This window comes from Buceros rhinoceros, unplaced genomic scaffold (assembly GCF_000710305.1).
Source record: "Buceros rhinoceros silvestris isolate BGI_N320 unplaced genomic scaffold, ASM71030v1 scaffold4502, whole genome shotgun sequence".
In the NCBI taxonomy this organism is placed as follows: Eukaryota; Metazoa; Chordata; class Aves; order Bucerotiformes; family Bucerotidae; genus Buceros; species Buceros rhinoceros.
Window position 1 is genome coordinate 16,599 of NW_010397015.1, and position 19,255 is coordinate 35,853.

The following is a 19,255-nucleotide window of genomic DNA, read 5'->3' on the forward strand; positions in this document are numbered from 1 at the left end:
TAAGATCCTCTGAACAAAGATTTTTGTATTTTTCTAGATTATAAACGTTCTTCAATATATTCATTAGACAGTCCACATTCTGAATAAACTTACATAAAATAACATAACCGAAAGTTGTAAAATTTGCTGAAGATGCTCATACAAGAACTGTATGCTTATTTTACTAACTGGGGTATTTGGTGGGGGCAGGAGGCAGGCTCTTCTCACCGTGGGTGACACCATCGGTAAACCTATTACAAAATTCAAAGCATGGTAAAACTGTTGGCACTGCTTACCGCTAGCACTGGTTGTGAGCACCGACTCTTGCTCGGAGAGGGATCCTATTGTCATGTTAGCAGATGACGTTACTGTGGGTTGCAAAGACAGGCCTGATATAGGCTGAATAACCACATTAGCTGGCACTGCATTTTCTGTTGCCTGGAGAGGAGGATTCTGTGGACCCATACTGGGATCCCCAGTTAGGTGCTGGGCAAGTAAATTACTCTGCTGTAACGTCTGCTGTAGAATACTTGGATCAATCTGAAAAGCAAGTGTTCAATCTCATCAATCTGAAGTTAACAAATAAGGGTTAAGAGAGTATTTTTAACATAGATCCCAAATTTACATTAATTGCATATATAGTATACATAATATTTAAACTTTAAAATTAAGCATTTTAAACTTAAATTTTTTAAACTATCTGTATATAGCCAGTCTCCAAAGTCACTATGTAAATAGTCTATTCAGCTTCACCTATAGATTCTTCCCTCAGCAAAATGTTTGGGAAACAGTGATCATGGTCACATATGAGCACACTGGGCACCAGTTACCCAAGCTTATCCCTGCCTTCAGGTCTTTGAAAATGAAGACATGGAGCAGAGGGAAGACTGCTATCAAAAATTATCTACTTTTTCAGCTCCTAGGGCTCATTAAAGTCCCCGTTCACTGTCAAACAACTGTGCTCGATAGTTACTGACGGACGTTTTACTATTTATGTATGTTTAGGGAATGGGGAAAACAAAATTAAAACACAGTTTCCTTTGTCTAACGCTAAAAACTGCTCGAGTAGAGAGACTGAGCAAACCAATGCAACTCTGAAGATGTCCCTTCCTGGACCTTGGGGTTAGACCTGGTGACCTCCAGAGGTCTCCAATCTCAATGATTCTGTGCAACTGATCAAACATGACCAAGTTTATGAAAATAATTATTTCACATAATTTCAAATACAAATTTTTAAATGTAATCATTTCAATTTTTTCTGTCATTCATCTTGCAAGTTCAAGGGGAATTTAAACTGTGAATCCAAATATTAAAATCATGCCAATAACACCGATGACTTATGTTAAGAACATTCTGTGCAATAATTTGGGTTTCTTTCTTTGCGGGTGGTGCAGCAGTGGAGTGGTGCTCTTTTGAGGAGTTGGGTGGGGAGCCTGAAATGCTTCTGAAGTGAAAAGACAAAATGCAATTAAATGAAAAGAAAAAAACAAAACAAACCAGATTTTAAAGTGATCTGCCAAAATTCCAGAGGAGTAAAAAACCTGAAAAACTGAGAAAGAAGCCAAACCAGAAAAAAGCCCACTGTGCAGCTATTCTTTCTTTCAGTGTTCTAACACGATACAACTCATACAGCATGGTACTGCCCTGTGCCTCACTCAAGGGAACTCTTCCAGAATTATGTATGCTCCCTTCAAATTCCTTCAGTTCTCAAAGCGACTCTGCAAAATCAAAAGCACGAAACTGTGAGCAACCTACCTGTAATGTTATGTTGTTAATACTGGTAGCATCTATTCCAGAAATTTGAACATTCTGTCCAACCAGATTAGCAGCAAGTTGCAACTGTATTCCTTCAAGAGTGGCCAAACTACCATCTGTCAAGGACACAGTTAAGTCACCTCCAGCTACCAAAGAAAACAGTTATATTATAATGTTTTTCTTTATCATTGCACTTTTTGTTTTTATAAATTAAATCAATATAAAAGGTATACACACATATTTATTTATGCCAAGAAAAATCATTTGAAGTAGATGATTGCTTATTTTTAACCTTCATCAATTCTCTGTAATTTAAGGACTGTTATTATTTAAGCACTAGCCAGTATCTTACAAAACAAGAATCACTCCACAGTAGTTTTGGAAACCTGAAGAAGTGTGGAATAAACTTCCCTGGAGAGTGTGCCATTCCACTCACATGTGGGTATGTGTATTCTGACTCCGAACACACACGAGAGCTGCTGCCACACGTTTGCACAGTACAAACATTGTTCAAGAAGGTATCTAAGTCCATCCTACGTACTCACATGTGGATGGAAATAAAGGTACATTAGCATTTGAAATCCAACATCTTCAGAAGCTGGAAAGCTCCTGATTTCAAAAGTTGAATAGACTCTACAAAATGTCTTGAGAGAATATAAGGAAGAATTAACCTTGTGTTTGACATAATTTCTTCTCCAAACACCTTCAATATGATCAAACCATTTCCTTTGGTTGATGCTTCAAAAACATCTATCTTCCCCTTTCCAAAATCCATTAGAATAATTAATCTGCTTTACAATGCACTCAAAAAACACCCATACTGGGCAAAACCCACATCACTAATCTCAGTTTAAGAAGGTTTCTGCCTATTTCTAGGACATCTGAATATGCGAAGACTCCATCTGACTGTTCACTCAAAAATCCAAGCAGACATCAGGCAGTTTTTTAGCACAAATTTATCACTAACTCTGCCTTCAAACAACATTTACCAGTATCTTCCTAACAACCAACAGTTTGCTGGTTTTGGACAACAGCTTAGGTCAAATAAGGATAAGCTGGAATGGTTATGGTTAAAAGACTGATACATCACTGTGAATTTGTGGACACACCTTCAAAACCAGAGACATGTACTGAGAAAAGTGCCAAAGCAGCACAGTAGATCGAAGCCTCACTTTCAAGTAACAGACAGACAATCCAAGAGTCAAATTCAAGTAAATTTTAACAGTACTAGGGAACACATCCAGTAACCCTAAACCCTTACCCCAACCCTGCTCGTAAAGCTCTCCCTGTCTCAACCTTGCTTGAGTCCAGTTAGCACCTAGACAAACAATTCCTGAAAGCAGTTTAGAAGTTACGAGGATCATTCTCAATAGGTCATTTTCTTGCAACGTGAGGCACGTTGGGTATCCTGTGTCAGTTGGCCTCAGAGTCGAACAATGGTCTGTGGCACATTTCATGTGCTAATGCAGCTGTAGTCACCGTCAATCGCTAAGACTTCATGTCCTAGGTATTTAACACACATACTTACAGGTATAATAATAGGTTTTTGCATTGCTAAAGTGGGGTTTTTTTGTTGTTGTTGGGGTTTTTTTTTTTTGGATCTGTGTTTCTTTATTTTGGACTACTATCTACACACGTACAGCAGTGCATGTGCACGTAAAAGTTTGTCTACACTAATTATTTACACGAACAATGAAGAGTGTGTTTCCTTTGCTCTATGATCTAATGCTTGAACACAAAATAAATCCTATGGAATGAAAACCTTATAGAATAACTGTTTTGCCTCTCTACTGTTTAATAAAAGGCAGCAGAGTATTACCAAAAAGAACACAAGTACTCCAGCTACTTGTTATCTGTATTTTCTTCCTTTCTGCAGTGTATCACCACAGCAGAACTGAAGAGAGGTTTTTTAGGGGAACCATGTGCATTTTCCCAGTCATCGTTAAATAAACACACTGGGTTTTTTTTTATGTCACTACTGTGCATTAAATCATGAATTCAGTACAACTCTTACCTGTCCGAAAGTAGTGTTTGGTGTAATTTTCTGAACTCTAATAGAAAGCAAAGCTCTGTACTTGATCTCAACACCACCACCAAAAAGTCATCCATTTTTACCTGACATGGAAGCAGGCAGGATAGTCTGGCCCACAAGTCCTTGCGGAAGAAAATTTTGATCAAACTGACTGGTCACAACAGGGTTATTCATGATGAAAACATTAGGATCTGTTGAGGATGAATTGAGAAGACTGACTGGTTGCAGACCCTCGGCTGAAGTACGGGTGACAGGCTTCCTAACTTTCCTTGTCTCTTGTTTGTAATGAAACTGTATGTGGGTTTTTCTGCGCCCTGAAGTACGAAACCGTAAATCACAGTGTGGACATTTAAAGGGTTTTGCTCCTGTATGCAGACGCATGTGGACTTTTAGACTCCCTTTTGTAGAAAAAGAATTACTGCATACATGACAACTGAAGAGCTTCTGGCCTGGAAAAGTTTCAAAAAACAGAAAGATAAGTGATAAAACCTCTAAAAATCAGTAGCATTGAACCAACAATTTTTAAAAAATAGAGATTCTCAACTAATTTGAACAGAATAAATTTGAAATAACTAGCTTTTTTCTTCATATTTTGGCTGCTTTTCAAATGAATTAAGCATCTCAATGAAGAGTATCTTCATTTTTTCCTATTTCTAAAACATGATATGCTGTTAAAACTTTAATGCAGACCCTTATTTGGTCACCTTGACGTCTCTGTCCTCATCATCTCACCTTCTGGACTAAGCATGTTGTTTCTACTATGCAGCTCAAAACTGGTGAATTAAAAGTTTCATCTCTTCAGCATTTAGCTTCTCCTTACTTAGCCACTCATTTCCTTTTTAATTCCAGCAGCTTTATAGTTCAGTTTCAGCCTTTACCTCAATACTGACTAATATTAATGGATTACAAGTAGGAAATGAATAAATTATAAGCAAGATAATATTCCAAAAGAAAACAGCAACCACCTCAAAGTAATCTAGAAGTACAGAAATGTGGTGTATACACACAGAGTCCTCTTTCTCTGCTCTCCATTCGGATTGTGCAACATTTGAAAGAAATCCTTAGTCTCAAGTGGGATTTTTAGTATCTTATTAATAACAGTTAACTACGGAGTCCATTTCATTAACGATATACACAGTTGTACAATTCACAAAAAAGCTTGATGTAAACATGTGTCAGAAAACATTCCACTGCAGCTGAAAACCCACCACAGCTCCTGAAGTTCCAAGGCCTTCCCAGCACAACATTGCTCCCTGGCTAAACAAGGAAAGAAATCACTGCGTTTTGTATAGCTGCCTTACGAAAGGCTAAAATTAAAACCTCTCTATAGCCGTGATGGAAAAATACATTAAAAAGAAAATAGCAGCACTAAATGTGACTAAGTCACCCATTAGATCAACCCTGAAACGAAGCTGACTTAACTTCTAGATCAGAACTACTATACCCTGGTGGTTAGTCATTATAGTTGGCAAAGAAGTCAGAAGACCAGTATGTGCCTCTGAGTCCTCTTTTTGAGTTCTAGTTTACACAGAAGAATCTCTCATCAAATTCCTGAACTGCAATTCAACCTACTTCACATTACAGATTTAGATTACAAAGCCTAACACTGTTGCCACCTTTTGTTCAAGAAAACTAAGCAAACCTCTGGCAATGTCCTCTTTCAAACAATAGAGAGGAGAGAGCCCAAGAGTAACATGGGCCAGTAAAACAGAGGACATCTGGTCTGCAGCAAAGTTGTCTACCACAGTCAAGAGTACCACACAGAAACCATTAGCACTCCTTCCCACTAAAGAAAAAAATATCCATTGGGAGAGAGTTTAAAAAAGAGACACACAAAAGTACATCAGTGTTTATACAGATGAAGGTTCCCGTCCAGGCAACTTTCTTCTACAGGTGAGGAGCGGAGCAGCTTTTCAAACAGAGCTGATGTTAGGGGAGTTTCAGACACTCACCCTGTACTTTTTTATTGTTCATTTATATAATGTAAGTATGGCTCAACATAAAACCCATTAATTATTGTAGCTGTAGGTGTTATCCACAGATTAATGCAACCCTCCAGGCTCAAATGCAGAAACTGCACACCAGTTAAACTTCACCTTCATCCAACACAAGCTGGTCAAATTATAAAAGAAAATGGAAAAAACCCAAGAAAAATCACGTGAGTTATAATAGAGAATAGTTGATGTGGCTTTTGTAGTGAAAATCACACTTGACAAATCTCTAAGAGCTCTTTGAAGACAACCACATTGACGGGACTGTATCTGGATTTTTTTAATTTTACACTGGTTTTATATCAAAGGACCATAAAAAAAACCTGCTGACACTGGATGAAAGGACAGAGACCTTTCATGAATTAAAGAAAAATAGTTATAAGACCAAAAACAAAGGTAGGATTACATGGAAAATTTTCACAAGGCTGGAAGTGAGCAAGGGAGTTCTTTAAGCACCTGAGTGAGGACCCATGCTAACCAAAATTGTAATACACATAATGTGGAAGAGAGGATGAACAACAGGTTGGAAAAATCTGTTAAGGATATTAAGATACTAACTTACAAAGCCCTGTTTTGTATTATTCAGAAGTCTGGAAAGTCATAATAAAAAGCTTGAAAACAGAAACAGAGGGAACAACTTCTCATTACTTTTCAAACAAAAGTACTAGTGGGTTTAGGAACAACAGCAGCAGATGGCACACTGAACACCAAATTTGCATCAAGGAACTTATTACTAGCGGATATATTAGAGGCCATTCATTTTACTGATTTTTTTCTGGGTTCAGAAAACAACTGCATAAAACTAGAAGTAAAATATTCCATTAAAAGCTGTGAGCTACTAGTTCAGGGTCCCACAGCTTGCATACTGCTTTAACCTGCTTTGTTCTTTTCATTACCCTTAGCATCCGCTACTATCCGAGACAAGACACAACTTTACACAGAGATCTGGTGTGACACAGCAGTAGTTCTCGGTAAACAGTAGTACAAAATAAAAATACACTGAATTGGAAAGGAAGCTTCCATGAGGAAAATAATTATATATTACAGTATTAAGAGCTTGCCTTTTTTTTTTTTTGGCATTTGTAAAAAAAGCTTAAAATGCATCTTAGCAAAACCGAGGCCACTTTTAGAAATTAATAGTTTAGGATTGCATTTATTATAGAAGTTCAATGGTAAGAAGAAAATAAGCATGTAAGATTTTAAGAGTTGCCAATCACAATGTCATTCCCCAGACCCTAGTGAAACATAACATTCCTTAGTTAAAACAGCCTCTCAGGAAATTAACCTGTTTCTAAACGAAGGCATTCAGAATCTTACTGACCTGTGTGTGTTTTAACATGACAATCCAGAGTGGATTTCACAGTGAAACTCTTCCCACATTCTTCACACTTATACGGCTTCTCTCCAGTATGGATACGAACATGCCTAATAATTCCAGAAAACGTGTGCATGTGAATTTCTACTTTAATGTCAGTTTGCAGAAATATTTATTTTATATCTCACTAATTTCAGAATTAATTGAATACTTATATTAACACTTCTGTAAGCCAAAGTAGTAAAGAAGATGATTTAATTATTTACCTTTTTTCAAACTGATTTTTACATGTGTTTATATGCAAGTCCTATAGCAAGAAAAAATAATTTATTCTAAAACTTCATAATAGTAATTTTAATACTGCAGGAGAAGAAATATGAAAAGGCTGGTTTAGCCGTATTCAGAATACATAACATTCTGACATATTTTTTAAACTGTTCCGAAAAATAAAACCGTATGCAAATGAGTCAAACTTTAGCTTAAGACATACAGAAAGTTAAATGAAACTATTACTGCTAAGTTTCTGGTGAAATATATAGAAAATTGGAATTATGCAAAACTTTTCCATTACTTACCTGACCAAATCACTGGGTTTTTTAAAGCTTTTGGGGCAATAACTACAGCAGTTGGCATATTTGGGCTCTGCTTCCAGTTCTGCTTGCTTATCTTTGATTTCACTAATTCTGTCTTTTTCTGCAGCAGACTGGACGAGAACTTTTTCTGAGACAGTGGCACTTTCTCGAGGCCTAATCTTTGCCAATTCTGCTGTCTCTTCTTCTGTAAAAGTTATGACACCAGGACGAGATTTTCTGGAAGTTCTTTCAGAGTTTTCATCATCATCTTCAACACACGCAACTATTAAAAAACCCAAAAAAACAACAACAACAAAAAAACCCATGTCTGTTTAGTTCAATCTGCAGCTGAAATTACAGAAATAGAAGGGTTTATTACTAAATTCATGGCCAGTGGACTTAAATCTGTTTCAGAGATCTAACTACTCCTGTCTGTACTTCTTTTAAATAAAGCTGGATTTATAATTCTTATTTTTAGAATACATACAGGTGTAAGTTATTTAGGACAAAAAATGTTCTACTTTAGTGACACTAAATTTACTATGTAATATACAATACCTTGAATACACTGGACAGACCCCTGGAAAACTGATTTCTAAACAATTCAGATAACAGAGCAATTTCAGTGGCTCTGGACATTAGGCATTATCCATGCTGGAAGGCTAATTTATAACGTTACTGTTACAGCATTCATGTAATCCACTGAAATATCTGTATTTCTTATGCAGTAAGGACTGTAAGAGTAAAAATGAAATAATTTACCTCCCCCTCCTGTTTCTGTAGCTGCTGCTACAGCTGAGGAGACTGCCTGATGTTTTTTCATATGTTTTTTGCAGTGAACAGTTGTTCGAAAGCTTTCATCACAGAATGGGCACTTGTAAGGCTTCACGCTCATGTGAGTTGCCATGTGCCTGGTAAGGCTGCCATTAGTTGTGAAGGATGTATTGCAAATGCTACAGCTGAATGCTTTAACTCCTTAAAGTAACAGAAACAAATAAGTAGCATGCCTTTTGTTAACTTATACAGGACATTTACAAAACCCAAACGTGACTAAAGCTAATATAGAGCAGGTACACTGTTACCTGTATGAGTCTTCTCATGTGACTTAAGAACTCCTGAGGAAACAAAGCCGCGGCCACAGAGTTGGCATTTGTAAGGTTTCTCACCAGTATGCGACCGTACGTGTTGTTTCAAGTGGCTGGATTTCTTAAAACCCTTGTTGCAATACTCACATCTATTAGGAGAAAACTGTTTTCATTAGTTGCCTATTATTAATAGCCATAAAAGATTAAGGAAATTCTGTGACAGAACCTAAAAGTATAACCAACCTATACGAGCGCCTGCTTTGATCTTCATTATCTTCAAGAAAATGAGGCCGTTGGGTATGCAATTCGAGTTCCTCTTGTGATGACTGATCTTGTATCAAGCGAGTAGTCTAGAAACCAAAGCCAAATTCAGTAACAGAATACTGAAATAAAGTCACACGAATAGGCAAGAAAAGATTGCAGCATTCACAGTCACAAGTAACCAAATTCATGCTTTCATAAATTTTTGACATGGAATTTAGAGCGTGATATGATACCTCACTCTTTCATAGCGAGAAGGAAAGCAGCAAAATGTGCATGTACCGAACCAGAATGAACAGACAACGTGGTGCACTTAGACCTTCCTGTGAATCTAGACAAAAACGTGTCTCAAGTCTTGTAGATTTTCTCACATTGGAGGGGTTGAATTTAACACTAAAGAAGCCATCTAAAACAGTGTGAGCCCCACACTGAGTAGCAAAATGCACAGTGGTGCTGACAGACTTCACTGCTTTTTGGATGGGTTTTTCCACTGAGCAAAAACCACCATAGAATAATCCTCAAGAATGTTTTAAGATTTTAAGAGAGGAAATCTCCAAAGTCTGTAGGCTGAAATTACTGAAACTCTTCCAGATCATAAAACCCACCTCTGTTCTCTGACTGACATTTGCCCTTTGAAAACAAGCATGAAGTGACAATAAATTCATGCAAGTCATCATCGTAAACACACCACTACAGATAGTCTTCATGTTGATACCTCTACCATCATAAAAGTTTTATGTAGTTTTAGCAATTAAGCTCTTCTACAAATTTAACAAGATGAGAACCATGAAAGAACAAAGCATACCACAAAATGCGAGCTCCGTGAATGATCACCATGCATTTGTAATGTTACTGCTTGGTAGCAATAGAAATTAAAGAATCAGGTCAGAATATAGTGCAATAATGTAAAATTATTAAATAACATTAGGTCCTTTCCTTAGATTTAGACTTAACAATCCATCTTTATATCCATCTTATCTTTTTAAACCAAGAGCATCAAAATGTACAATTCTTAGAAATACATATGCAGGTCACTTATACTCCCACCGCATTTTTATTTCCCAGTTGTTAAACACAAGCAACCTCGAAAAGAAATCATTAAACTTTTCTGACTTCTCAGTTTACCTAACTACCAGTGAAGCAGCTCGAGGAAACTCACCACTGAACACAGAACAACGAACTCTGCCTTCTAGCAGTACTTACCACATTAATAGTGTCTGTACTTGGAACCTGAAGAACAGCTGATGGATGGTAACTAGTTGAAAGAGCCTGAGATTCAAGTGTGCTTGAATCCTGTAGCTGCTGTACAGCTGGAAATTGAGTCTGTTGATTGTAGCTGTCATTCACTGTAAAACCTGCCAGAAATTAAACAGTCACAAACCTAGAAAATACACTGAGTTGGACTTTGAATAACACCACTCTTTTTTGAAGACTGCCTTCAAAAGAGATCAAGTAGTATCACCATACAGTAATACTCATATCGTATTCTTCACTGTTGAGTGTTAAAAATACACAAATGCTGCTGGCATCTATGGAATATGCGTAATAGGGTTACTTACCGTTAGCTGGAATTCTATTGGAAAATCTCCTCCACAGAAAAACACTGTTTGAAGTTTCTTCGGGGTGCCACAATTACCTTAGAGCCATTGAAATTTTGAATTTCTTGTATGTAAGCATGCATGTGTCAAACAGGTGGACCCATCTCCCTTTATCCACGTTGGTACCATGCTCCCTTAACTACACTGGAAGCCGATCACAAGGATGCAAAGCTCAGTGGGGAGGATGGCGGGTGAGTGGAGGAGATGACCCAATAGGAGAACTCCAGTTTCTGATAAAGTAACCCCATTTTCTCCTACTTTGGATCTCCTCCACATATTCCCACTCTTTAGATAATAGTAAAGTAGAGCCTCTCAAAGGCAAACTGCAAAGTAAAAAACAAACATGTTTTTATTCACATTTTCAGTATGAAGAGCTGAAACTTTTATTTGATTTTGTTCTTCTGAAATGTCAGATCTTCATCACCCCTTTTCTAAATGAATGAAATGACAGTATCAGTGATTCAGAGCCACGGAAGTACAGCTCCAACTGCAAGGTTTTTTAATGCTATTAGAGATGCCCTTTTACCAATCCCTCTAAGTCCCAATAACTTCTAATTTAAAAATAAATCAATGTTTAGTGTGGAAAAAATTAAACCACAAGTATCAGTAATTAAGGTAAGGGCAGTAATTTTACTATTTCTATGCAGTTTGCCTTTAGCAGACAAAAAGGGTGAAGATTATGAAAACAGGGTAGAAACAAACCCACATCAGATGATCACAGCATCAAAGGCCAAAAAGCAACACTTACAGAATGTTTTGAATTACAGTACATCAAAAACTGGGATGTCTTAAGTTTAAACAGAAATTTTCCCCGTAAGATGATTTTTTTCACAGCAGAATACTGTCAACAGTACAGGGCAAAAACCTATTTGTAGGTTTCTATTGCTTACACCATAGAATGAAAACTAACAAGTGTAAACAAATCTTATTAGTCAAGTTGTAGCTTATCACCAAACCTAATGCTGCAACTTTTATCTTCTCTCCTACAACCACGAAGATTACAAGAAAAAAAGATTCAGCAAGCTGAACTTTGCATCTCTATTGCTCCTAGTGAAATGACAAAAAAGTAGCCTGAAGAACAGCAATGCAAAGTTTCATGGTGATAAGAGGGCTGCTAGTTTCTATTTTCAAATACATTTTAAAAGGACCTTTATGGGGAAATGGTATTCCCACTACACTTGACGGGAACTCAAAAAACCAAACCTCAGGAAACTGAAGCCAAAGTGGTGCCACATCCATGCCCTACATAAAGACCTTAACTATTAAACGTACAAAGAAACAGCTCTCTAAAAAACCTTACTAGCTTAGAAGTGAAACAGAAGTTACTATACCATGATCTATCTCACTTCACAGTGTTTAAATAAAAGCAATTATTGACATCCTGAACAACTTCTCAGCACCAAAATGCCACAAAATGCTCAGGAAGAAAAGTTCTGAATTTAGAGGTATCTCGGGACAAATTGTAGAAATAAATACTACTTATGAACATGGTTCTGGAATAAATATTAATCAATGCTGTAACAAGAACGTACATGATGTATCTCCATTTTGCTCAATATCTAGTAGCGAGGACAATTTCCACTCAAAATTTTCAAATAAAAAATCTGAAAACCCAAACACCAAAAAACCTGGACACTCAGTCTGAGTGAGAGACCCAAATAAATTTCGCAACTTCTATTTTCAGCCTTTGTTTTCATCATTACGTATTATTTTTCAGAAGCTTTTGCTTAATCTTCAAACAACAAAGAACACCTTAAGCTCTGTATAATAAGGGGAGTTTCTTACTACAATCTTGAAATTGGATTTTGTCTTATTTCAGTACAAGTAATCATTTGCATTGCTTGTTTTTTCGTGGCTTTAGGACATCCCCCAATCTATTCTCCTCTACATCAACAAAAAATATAGAAAGAATACTCTGGAAATCAGTTTGCTAGTGGAAAGGTGTCTTGCACATAAGAATGACAAAACAACAGTATGGTAGTCCATAGCAAATACAGTATTTTAGTCAAGACAAAACTTGTAGTCCTTACTGACAGATCATGTGAATTCTAACACGACAAACAAATCTACATGGAGATGTGCACCTCAGTAGGGGTCAGTAAGTAGCAATTCCATGTTCTGAAAGTTTGCTTCCCAGGTAACAAGCTGAACAAACTTGACTGGATTCAGTGTGAAAATAGTTATTGCAATTATTGCAATTCCAAGTCCTGAGATTGCAAATCACCTTAGGAAGGCAAAACAGCAGTCTGGTGCAAGGGTGTATTTGTATGGGCTACAGAGTAACAGTATTTGGACTTCTAGGTTTTAAAAATCACTCTCCTATCACCTCTAATTGAACTATTAACATTCAGCCATGCTTACAGGGAGACTTTAAAGGAAGAAAAGGTGACAAAATCTTTATGAAAACACATTTGGTGACAGACGATAATAACTCAAAAGACATTTTCTGATAAAAGATCCATTTCGTTGTTCCGACATCACTAAAAAGTCTTCAAATGAAGACGCCTGAATATGTAAACTACAAAGAACACCAAAATACTTCTCCTCAGTCTTCAGATCTAGTGCCAATGAATAACAGATTAAGATACAGCAGCACCCTGATAAGATCTGCACTTCACAAGTCTGAATATCTCAAGAAGAAAAACCTGAACAACCAGAAATTCTCTAAAAGTACTGCAAACAAACCTGAAAGAATAAACAAAGCTCTGACAGGTCTGTGCGGACCTAGAGATCAGCCTCATCTGTCTGAAATACAGATTTTAATATTTTCCTTAAGAAAAAGAAAAACCTAGTAGAGATCTTTCAAAACTCCTACGCTGTTTTTAATAAATGTTGAACCCAAATATTTTAACAAGAATACAGCCTATAAATATCAAAGATAAAAAAAAAAGACCTAAGTGTTTTCAGCTTGAATGTTCTGCCTAGCTGATAGGAAAAAGAAATTAGGAGCATGAAGCACAGATGCACACATAGGGAGAGGGTCGACCAATTTAACGCATGCATCCGCGCAAATGCTTACCTACCTGAAATTCAAAAATTTTGAAGGGCTCCAGGATCTTCAAGGAAACTTCAAAAAGTTGGGAATCTGTGGATGAGATTCCAAGTAGAATAGGAGACATCTTATACAAATGAGACTTAACAAAACACCGCACCACAAATGTTCTGATTCTCTGTACCAAGTCTATAATGTACGATGATCAGCCTAGATTTCTGATGATGAAAGTATTGTTTTGTGAGATCTAGAAGAGTCTCCCAGCTCCCCAAGAAATCTCTCCATATTCAAAATTTATTTAAACACACACACACATACATAGAAACTAAAGTCTAAGATAACAGAATAAGTTTTACATATTGGATTTTCATATTCAAAGGAGTGTAAAAATCCAAACAAGAACCACCACCACTCTTGAGAGTAACAGAGTGAAAGGTTTTTTCCTGTAGTCTCTTTTCATTCATTTGGAAAACTGTAAAAGATAACCAATGAAAATAATCCACAGGGTTTTAACAGGACCTGATTCAGTCTTGTTTAATACAGATGGAGACTTTAATATTTTTTTTCAGCCACATACAAAGCAGCACAACCTAGAGAATGAGAATCATCACGATCAACAAATTATACTATTTCTTCACAGTGTCATACAACTTTGCACAGTCAATTATGTTTTTACAACAGGCACTACACAATCAAACAGAATAAAATTAAGAACAGAAAAGTTTAAGCAGATGAAATATCAATTACTGGTTACCAGTTATATAAATATGAAGTTATTTGCTGGAGTCAGAAAAAAGGAGAAAAAGATCACCTGGTCAGCTAGTGAGCTTCGCTTCCCAACCAAAACAAATGAAAAGCCCTTGAACATACCCATTTCTGACCCCTGCCCTCCCCCAGTGAAATAAAATTAACCCCCCCCCCACACCCCCCGAAACTAGTAGCTTCATATCAAGCAACAGCTCAAGAAATTAGCACTGAAAAGCAAAGTAACACAGTCATTTCTTCATTCTCTGCTACATAAGCTACATGTAAGGCTACATAAGCCTTACAGATATTTCTCAGTAATTTGTAGGGGGTAAAAAAAGTAGTTTCCAAATGTTCAGAGTCTGTTACTTTGTTTTTTACGTAGCTTTATAAAATACAAAAGAAAACTGCTGTGGTTAGGTGAAAGTATGATTTTTACATGATTATATCTTGCACTGACTTTTTCCATAGTGAATCCCAACAGCTACTCAGTCAAATCTTATACCATGTTTCTGATTGTCTCACATTATGAGCATGTATATTTAGGGGGAAATTTGTATAAACCACCTACTGCCATAGGAATTTCAAACACAGTCAAAGAAAGAATATGAAATGCTTGACTATAAACCCTATGATGTAATGACTAAGCATCGGCTCATAAAAGCCAAGTTATTTATATTTATTCAAAATATTCTACCAAATATAGTTTCAAAATAGTAATTTATGAAAAAGTTTTTGCAAGTTCTCTGCATTGCAGTTACTTTGACTGTGGATGTCCACTTTTGAAATGCTTTATGAGAACTATGCTGTAAAGCCAAATTTACAAAAACCTCTTTAAAAACTTTTCTTGATTACTAACCTTGTGATAAGCTCTGTTGATCAAATGGCTGCTGCGTTATAGCTTGTTGTTCAAACTGAGTGATGTTTTCCTGTAAAGCATGCTGGGATGTCACAAATCTATCTGAAATAGGGAAAGGACAAGGACAGGAAAGAAAAAAAGAAAACAGAAAAATATCAGGAAAAGAAGAATGTAAGTAACTGGATAATAGAGTTGTTCCCCAAACCCTACATTTTATAGTCATCTGAATTTCTACTGCATTAAATAAAAAAAATGATTGGCTGAATAGGTATTTTATCTTTGCTTATTGTAGGCTTTGTTTATATGCCTCTGTAGTATTTGCTAACTCATTACACAATAAGCAAAACCACAACACTTCTTTCCACTATTACTAACAGAATAAGTACACGACATAGTTTGTATTCTTCCACTTCAAAACGCTTAAGTAGACTATATAGCAGTTTTTTATTAATAACAGAGGTAATGTGGTAATTTTTTGTGCACACAGTATTATTTTTCAGTGTATTTGTTTACTAGTTTTGTTTGATGAAACTAAATGGTGCAAATCTTTTTTCTATTTTTAACAGGAAACCTGAACATCAGTGAAAGAAATTGTACATACTTGTAAGTAGCTAGCAGTTACTTAACATTTTTCAGTAGTTTACTTGCATTGTCTTGAAACGCAAATGATTTAAATTTGTGAGGAAAAAGTAATTTGATCAGTTGTAAACTCACCTCGTTATAAACCTTATTGTATTGCAAATACTCACCCTCATCTTGCTCTAAAGGCTGATCAGCCAATTGTTGTTCTAGTGCTGCTTCTTCTGTGCCTACTACCGGCTGCTGGTCTAACTCTAAAATAGCCTGCTGATCTGTTGCAACAGCCTCTGACTGCTGTAGCTCATCACTTTCAATCTCCACTTGCATCTGTGCAGAAACATGAATGCTCTGCTGATCTACTGTAGAATCATCTATTGAAGCAGACTGCTGATGCTGCTGAAGTTGCTGTGCAAGTTCGTATCTGCAAAGGCAAGAAGGTCTTTTTAAGGCTTCCTAACTACTTACAAGAACAAATTTGTTTTCTATATATACCATAATTTACTATAACTTCAGAGCTACCTAAGTGTTTACTACCCATAAATAAACATCCTTATTCAATTATTAGCACTTGCCACAGAGCAAAGCTGCCTGTCCAAGTAGCTTTAAGGAAGGCTTACTGAAATACATTGAAGGATTCGCAGAAAAATTGTAAACATACCTATGAGTCTTCATGTGTTTTTTACAGTTTAGTGATGTTTTGAATGTTTTTTGACAATATGGACACATATACGGTCGAAGATCATTATGGATCCCCATATGTCGCCTGAGGCTACCACCGGTAGTGAAGGCCCCGTTGCATATAAGACACTTAAAAGCTTTCAATCCGGTGTGTGTTCTAATGTGTGCTTTCAGAACTCCAGCTGAGACAAAACCTCTTCCACACTGAGAGCACTTAAATGGCTTTTCACCAGTATGTGACCTTTTTAAGAGAAAGCAGAAGTAAAAGTAGATTTAACAGTTCGATTTATGAAGTTATTACAAGACTAAATTTTTAAAATAGCAAAACAAACCAAACTAAGATGACTGCTGTAGGGGTGGAAGAGGCCTCAGTTACGAAAAACCAGAAATTAAAGCATTAATTATAAGCAGGGCTAGAAGCAATACTGTCTGACAGCTTTAATTACATTCTACAAAACAATCTCCTTCTCTGATCATACTGTGTCTCAATTAAAACATTTGGGTTGAGTTTTTCCCTGCCAGACAATATAACTAGTCCTTCAGACTAGTATATTACCATTAACACGTACTTAGCCAAAACAATGCCCACAAATGTTTGGAGAAAAATATATGGTCCTCCTCAGATTACATACTACTACTCTGTTTACTAATGAAACTTTTTGGAAAGGAACTGAATACCTCCTGAATACAGCACAGTACAAGCCGGCTTTCAGACTGCCATGTGAAAACAATATTCAAGTCAAGAAAAGGTCTAACCTATGCTGTCAACACGTCCCACTCACTGTACCTCCTTCCTTCCTGAAGTGCTAGACAAGTTTCCCTTTAAGACTACACCGAGGTGTAACACAGGCAGAAAGACAGGTTAGGAATGAGAGCCAGGAGAAGGGCAATGTGAATGCTAGGAAATGGAAGATAATAGGAGGCAAGATTTAATAAAACTAGGAAAACTTAGGGATGGATTACGATTACAGCAGCCTTAGGAATCTATGACCACCACATCAGATGCCAGAATAAAGAAGCATGACAGATACCAAGATAACTGTTTTGCTACCAAGAAAGACCTACTGAAATCAGTGGTAGGGTATCCCAACCCTTCCTTGGTGTGCCTGGGGGGAGAAACACACTGAAGATAGCCCTACTACTAATTTACTACTCTTTTCAGATAGAAGCATGAAACAATTAAAATCAGCTATTTCAGTGAAGGAGGTAATGATGCAAACCAGCACCACTTCCTAATTTAAAATTAGTTTGATTAAAATCAACCTATCTTGACTGCGTCTACAAAACACAGTGAGAGACTTAGGTACAGTATTTCAAAAGGAAAAGATGTGATACCTGTTAAGATACTGTTAAGACAACATATTGAAACCATGAACTGTTTCAAGCCAGTCTGAGAACCTACCAATACAGAATTTGATTTGTATGGAGAACACGAGGAACTCACAGCAGCTAGAATCAGAGAAAGTGAGAAAGCGGTACAGAGCTTACACTGCAGAAATAAGCAGATTGCCACCTGCTCTTATGGAAACATTCCTTACATCCCAGTAATCATCTTAGGTCTTTTTTTTTAATTCGTATTTTCTCCTTCACTTTTATAGTTTATAAATCAGGGAGCAACGTTTGATAACTAAATGTCAAAGCTCACTGCCTGTAAAAAGCCTGTAAAACTGCAACCCAATCTAACTCTGAGGTTACCCTTTCTCTTGAAAACCAGTTTGGATTAGCTACCCCAGCTGGTTCCACTTCAATCTACATTTTTCTGTAGCTCCATGAGCTTGTGGTTGTAACTAACATCCGCTACATGGAACTTGAACTGAACTTCAAGCAACAAAGTGATTCCCAAGAACATTTGCTTGATTACAATGTAAGTTTCAGTACACAGAAAACAGCACACAGAATACAAAGCTAATTTCCTTCTCAAAATAAGAGGTACATACAAACCAGATGATCTGGAGTATGAAATAACAAAATTACGACAAGAATTCACATGCAATGCTTGCTATTTTCTATGCATACTTTAGAAAAAAAGTCCGAGTGTTAATAAACTAAACTGCAAACTTCACACTAAACACAACCACTTGTACTGCTAGGACTGCACGTGGGTATTCATTAGTCCACAGCCTTTACCAGAAAAATCAGTTATCACTGGATCACTACGTAAGAAATGGCAAAAAAGAAATCTTTTCAGTGAACACTACATACATTTCACGCTTTTCCATAAATTTGTTATCACATACATTTCCTTTCTTCTTCGTATTTGTTTTACCTGATGTGTTGTTTAAGATGACAAGATTTTTTATAGGCTCGATGGCAATAAAAACATTTGTATGGTCTGTCTCCATCATTCACAAAATTATTGTTAAAATAATTTTGGAAGAACTGGCTATTCCTTGGGATTGGCTGGAGAAGACCTGCACACAAATACACACACACAAAGGAAAAATTAATTGGCAAGGTTATTTCAAAGCTGCAGTAGTCTGAAGAGCTAATATTGGGAAAAAATTGACTAAACTTTCAGTATGCAAGAATATAAAGAATATGAGCATGTTTACAGCACTTAACTTAAAATTATGCATGCATCTATGTAGCTTTACGCAGATTATATTGCATATGTTATCTATTTTAGTGATGGTTCTTCTTTTATCCACAGGTCCACCTCATCACATTAAGCTTCACATATATCCAAAATAAGCATTAACTTTAGAAAGAGTTGACTCTTACACAGTCACTACTAATCAAATAGTGTTTTGTTCTTCCAAACTCTGTCTTAACCAAATGACATTTAATCAATGTGACCCAGATATACAATGACAAA

At 36.5% G+C, this 19,255-nt stretch overlaps 1 protein-coding gene across 1 annotated transcript in view; it reads right to left on the reverse strand.

The window, feature by feature from the left end:
* Window positions 1–19,255, reverse strand: part of ZNF236 (zinc finger protein 236) — a 60,269-nt gene that overhangs the window by 13,833 nt on the left and 27,181 nt on the right. The window contains exons 12-24 of the mRNA XM_010146064.1: window positions 18,707–18,851; window positions 16,421–16,681; window positions 15,933–16,183; window positions 15,184–15,285; window positions 10,194–10,345; window positions 8,973–9,079; window positions 8,727–8,878; window positions 8,407–8,619; window positions 7,648–7,927; window positions 7,079–7,182; window positions 3,850–4,215; window positions 1,735–1,880; window positions 276–519 (exon numbers count right to left, since the gene is read on the reverse strand). Coding sequence (XP_010144366.1) covers window positions 276–519; window positions 1,735–1,880; window positions 3,850–4,215; window positions 7,079–7,182; window positions 7,648–7,927; window positions 8,407–8,619; window positions 8,727–8,878; window positions 8,973–9,079; window positions 10,194–10,345; window positions 15,184–15,285; window positions 15,933–16,183; window positions 16,421–16,681; window positions 18,707–18,851 — 2,523 coding nt within the window. The remainder of the gene's footprint in view (window positions 1–275; window positions 520–1,734; window positions 1,881–3,849; window positions 4,216–7,078; window positions 7,183–7,647; window positions 7,928–8,406; window positions 8,620–8,726; window positions 8,879–8,972; window positions 9,080–10,193; window positions 10,346–15,183; window positions 15,286–15,932; window positions 16,184–16,420; window positions 16,682–18,706; window positions 18,852–19,255) is intronic.